Source organism: Notothenia coriiceps, unplaced genomic scaffold, assembly GCF_000735185.1.
Source record: "Notothenia coriiceps isolate Sejong01 unplaced genomic scaffold, NC01 NC01_scaffold00017855, whole genome shotgun sequence".
Taxonomy (NCBI): Eukaryota; Metazoa; Chordata; class Actinopteri; order Perciformes; family Nototheniidae; genus Notothenia; species Notothenia coriiceps.
Genome location: NW_011350556.1, coordinates 138,314 through 143,609, shown reverse-complemented (window position 1 = coordinate 143,609; position 5,296 = coordinate 138,314). Strand labels below are relative to the sequence as shown.

The 5,296-nt window shown below is 37.6% G+C and overlaps 1 protein-coding gene across 2 annotated transcripts in view; it reads right to left on the bottom strand.

The window, feature by feature from the left end:
* Positions 1-1,588: 1,588 nt before the first annotated feature.
* The window catches only part of htatsf1 (HIV-1 Tat specific factor 1), a 7,264-nt gene continuing 3,556 nt past the window's right edge, over positions 1,589-5,296 (bottom strand). For both annotated transcript variants that reach the window (XM_010777176.1, XM_010777175.1), the window contains exons 8-10: positions 2,948-3,037; positions 2,704-2,841; positions 1,589-2,053 (exon numbers count right to left, since the gene is read on the bottom strand). In XM_010777176.1, the coding sequence (XP_010775478.1) occupies positions 1,730-2,053; positions 2,704-2,841; positions 2,948-3,037 (552 nt within the window). In that variant the 3' untranslated portion in view covers positions 1,589-1,729. The remainder of the gene's footprint in view (positions 2,054-2,703; positions 2,842-2,947; positions 3,038-5,296) is intronic.

The window sequence follows — 5,296 nt, the reverse complement described above, 5'->3', positions numbered from 1 at the left end:
CTCTTTCTTTAACTCCATCACAGCTTTGTCAAAGGAGGGTTTCATCTCATTGAGCTGATGGTGCTGTTCCTTCCAGGCTTTTGTTGCCTTGTCAGTCTCCGTTTTATGGAATCGAAGACTTTCCTTCACTGAGTGGATGTACCTTCTGGCTATAAACAGAGTTGAAACTAAATGTTCCTTTTCATCCAGCAGCATATTTTTTTCTAGCTCCCAGCTGGCTCTCTGCTCCTTTAAAGCAGCATTTTCTGCTTCCAGCTCTGCTTTTGCTGCCTTGAATCCCAGAAGGACTTTTCTCAGAGCCTGCAGCGTTACGCTGAGAGCACATGTGGAGAACTGAAAGACAGAAATATTCATGTGTCAGAAAAGTGAATGAAGTGTAGCCATTTGTATCTTCTATAAAGAGCCCTTTATTTCATCCAGCAAAATAACATTACCATTATTATTTGCTTTAGCCAAAACATTGACATTCTCAATGTACTATATAGTCAGAAAATTGTTTCTAAATTTCACCAAAATACAGTCATTTATTAGCAATGGGATAATTATCAACAATAAACTGAACAGTATTTACAAAAACAAACACAAAACGATGTAATCTGTCAACTTAAAACATTATAAGACTGTACATATGGATGTATTTGTCAACTACAAATCAAAGGAAATTAAAGAAAACTAGAAAATCTTACCTCATCTTCTGAGCTGTCGTTTCTCTCCATCTCTGCTGACCACAGACAGTACAGAGCTATTGGACTTGTATAGTATTTTCTTGTAGTTCTGGGGTACTTTCCATGGATTCAGTCGTTTTTCTGAGATTTCTTTCAGTTGAAAGTCAGTTTGTAACTCACTGGAGGTTTTAATTCAACACAACATGTTTGTCGTCATAACAACAAGCTGCATTTTGAGTAGGGTTTAGAATGTAATGATGTCATGAGGCCTCAAAATGTTGGAAATTCAAAACAAAACTTTATTTAGAACATTAATGGTCTTATTTACAAGAAGCATCTATAGGGATTATGTATTTGTATTCCGTTTGAGTTTATGACCCATGCTCTGCGACTATCTGTAACAAAGCAACATATTCATATATAAAAAGGTTTGCTTTATGATTGAAACTAGGAATATAAATGTTGGGAAATTATCTAATTGAGATTTATTTGACTAATTTGACTTATTTGAATTCAATAATACATTCAAATGATCATGGTGAGCTTTTTTTTTTGCAACAATAAGTACCAAAAAAAAAGAATATTCTGAAGTCTGTAGAACACAATTTGTCTCGGCAGCATGTTTTATACATTACATATAATGCGTGATTATTGTGATTGTTTAGCCCTTATTTAAAAGCGGTCCCTTATGCTTATTTTTCTAACGCTAATATATTCCATTCAATTAATAACAAACCAGAGCAAACGTAGGCATTTGAAATGAAGTGTAATTACTGAAGTGAGCTGAACCCAAATCCAACATAACTTCAGTCATTGATAATTTGGGATTATCAGAAATACACTTAAACTGTAGACACACTGAAATCCAGGGAAAGCTGTTCAGGTCTATTTACAATGTAAATCAAAATGAGGAAAATAGGGAGGACAGAATCATCATTTTATTTTTTCAACATTACAAAACAGCTCCAGCTCGCCTGCTCACCACGGAGGTGTGCCACAGTTCTCATTAAATCAGGACTGTCCTAATTGGTTGCCATTGGGAACCAAAATGTTTACGTAGATATCTAGGCTTCCTCATCGTCACTTCCTGCCATGCTGCTGTCTGTAGATCCTGCTTCCTCTTCCTGTTTCGGTGGCTGTGGTTCTGTTTTTGGTTGCTGTTCAGGCTCTGTGGTGCTGGACGGTTCTGTGGGTTCTGTCGTGGTGGTGGAGGTGGAGGTGTTGGGGGTGTTGGTGTCGGTGTTGGGGGTGTTGGTGTCGGTGTTGGGGGTGGAGGTGTCGCCCTCTGCTGGCTTGGCCGTGTCGTTCTGCTGGCCCGGAGCGCCTCCCTCCAGGAAAGTAGACCAACCCTTTAGTCGCTCCTCTCGCTCACGGGTCGTCTCTTCCACCTGCACAATAAGAATTAGCATGAATGATGCAAATTCAATATCGCAAAAACTAAAATATCAAGTGACTGGTTCAGAAGAGAGATTACAGGCCAGTGGAAAGAACCTTAATACGGCTCCTGATAGACATTAATCCTACACAACCAGTCAAAGTTGGGTCAACCATTGTTCCATTTTTACATTACTTGCTGAGAAATCACACAAAACACCAGTGGGATTTTTGTGTACAATTTATTTTTGAGATTGGCAAGTTTCTGAGAAATATGTATGTATATATTTTCTAGAACTACTCCTTCTCATTCCAGAAGTCACTGAGAAAAATGGGAAAACTAAAATGTTGTTGGTGTTTAAGTGTTTATTTGAGCATGTGCAACAAATGTACCTTTTGTCTTTGTGCGTTAACAATATTGCAATCAGTTTATACAACTTTTTCTTAAATATACAAACTCTATAGTAGAGTTACCCTTAACTCTAAATGTTCCTTGTCGTTTTGGGCTAAATCTGAAGTATTCAACTGATTCAGTATTGCACTTCCATAAAATTAGAAGGTTAATAAGAAAATAGACGCATAGTAAACAATATCCTACATTTGATTTAATAGTATGAGTGAATGAGCTTGCTCACTGTTTGTTTGTAAACAACATTTGGTTCACCTGATAGTCTGTCGTTCCATCCCAAAGCAAAGCGACCAGCTGCCTCCCTCCGAACCAGCGCCCGTTGAACGACTCGATGCAGGCGTCGGCTTGTTCGGGCTCCTTATATGCGACGGATGCCACGCCGTCTGGGTGTCTCTGCATCACAAACACAACCATGCACCAGCTCCTTATGATGCCACTAACATCACATTCAAACCATCCTTTCTACCTTGACCAAAACAGCACAAATTAATTAACTCACATCGAAGAGGATGACTTTCTTGACCTCCCCAAACTTCTCACACTCTGACCGCAGATCCTCACGATACTCATTCAACTCCATCGGATCCTCCTACAAAGACCACAACAGAGACCACGGAGATGAATACCCTGAATGGACAGTGTGTGTGTGTGTGTGTGTGTGTGTGTGTGTGTGTGTGTGTGTGTGTGGTGTGTGTGTGTGTGTGTGTGTGTGTGTGTGTGTGTGTGTGTGTGTGTGTGTGTGTGTGTGTGTGTGTGTGTGTGTGTGTGTGTGTGTGTGTGTGTGTGTGTCGTCTTCTCTCTCTCGACTAAAAATTCGAAATGTCATATGACTCAGGCAAAATATCTGTAATGATGGAGACAACCTATGGCTGTTAATAACCAATAGTAAAAATAATTCGTTAGGAGCCATAGTAAATTGTTATGAGACAACACTGTTTTAATTCGATTATTATGTTAACAAGAAGCCCGTATCTCGGTATTTTAATGAAGTTGAAAAAAAGGAATAAATGTATAATTGTAACTCACTCAAATTAAATCACTTCAGCGTGTCGAACATTGGGACAACCACAGAGTTGTTACGAAGTAAATATGTAATTGGGAAGTCACTAACACACACAACAACGACATAGTAGGACATCTTTTCTCACGTGTACAAGATTCACAAAGACACATCGTGTTTTGAAGAGCACGCGAATTGGTAAAAATGATTAAGTTTCATGTTTTAGGACTGAAAACTGGTTTTTGTGTAGTTTATATAGTTTGTGGCTGAAATGTTGAATTTGTTAAACTGAGTGAAACCTATTGTACGAGTCGTCTTAAGGTCAACTATTAGTGTCTCGAATTTAATTAAACAAAATATTTGACAGGCGGTTGATATCGGCTTGTTTATCGGGGACAAATTTTCTAAGATAATGTTAACAATTTACGGTGTTTTTTGTGAAATGAAATAAGGAGAGAACTTAGACATAAATTTGTTCTAATTAATTATATTTCAGGATATAAAAAAGACATTTTATGACAAGTTTGATAAAATAGTGTAAAAAAATTTCACACAAGTCCTGTATACATCGTATGCTAAAATATAGTGAAGAATTGGGAATCAAGGTAGGAAAAACAACATTCTACAAATATAAATTTTCTTTTAAAATAAAATTGACACACAACACACACACACACACACACACATACAGAAAAATAGATAGCAAAAGAGGAAAAAACACAAAAGAAATGTTTTACAACACAAATTTTTAAAAAGAAAGAAATATTACCTCCCCTGTCCGAAGCTGTACGTATGTTAATAACTCTGTCAGAATCACTTACTGATTTATGGATGGTGTTTGACATTTAAGTGCGTGTGCATACGTTTAGCGTGTTGTACTACCGTTCTGCTTAAGAATAAGAGTTACATGAAATATATCAACAAGGGCTGATGCTATAGGAAATGGAACGATTCAAGGTTTCATCTTTCTCTTCGGCATGTTAAAATTCTTGGATACTTAGTTTTATAACTTATTTTTTCGTTGGATTGTCTGTGTATAAGAGGCTTAGACAGTAGTGTGTCTCTGCACGACAGCAAGACTCCTTTTGATAAGTCTTAGTATCGTCCAAGCTGTATATATCTTTGACCGTGTAGAGTAGACTTTTAAAGTGTATGTGGATTTTTGAGAAAGTATTAATAACTGTTAGTGTTAAAGTATATGAATAAGGAGTGTGAACGATAAGGTTACGTGGGAACGAAGGTGACATATGACATGTTGGACCTGTACTTAAGACCGCAACTCACTAAAATATGAATGCGAGATTGAAGTAAGTTGAGATGGATGAAATGGTTATTGTGTAGGTGTAAAAACAACAGTTCTGCGGCTAATGAGTGTTTCTTCGGGAAACTTTGCGATTGGCCAAGCGGTGTGTCGTGGTTACTCCTAGGTGATGTTATAGCGGAACTGTGTAGCGGTCACACTTGAGACGGTGTGTAGTCTTCTAGTAGGGATCTTGGATTCGGTTTTTTGCTGTAATTTTAAAATGCCTGGCGATGTCTGTTGAAGGTGGATGGAACGTTATTTTAGCGGGCGTCACAAATAATGTTTGTTGTTCTTGATTGTTTGCTGTGGTTAAATTGAAAAGTTTCATTTCTGTTTAACTATTTTAATTTTCAAATGTTTATATGGACAAAAAACTTTTTTTTTTTTTATTTCTATGGTGTATGGATCTAGGGTATTTTCGGGTGTCTACGTATGAATAGGTATGTCTGTTCTAATTGGTCACACACAGTTGATTATGGCTAGAAGCTGTTGTCGATGCTTGGATCTCTGTGAGTGCGTTTTCAAAGACAGACGTGATGTGTGGT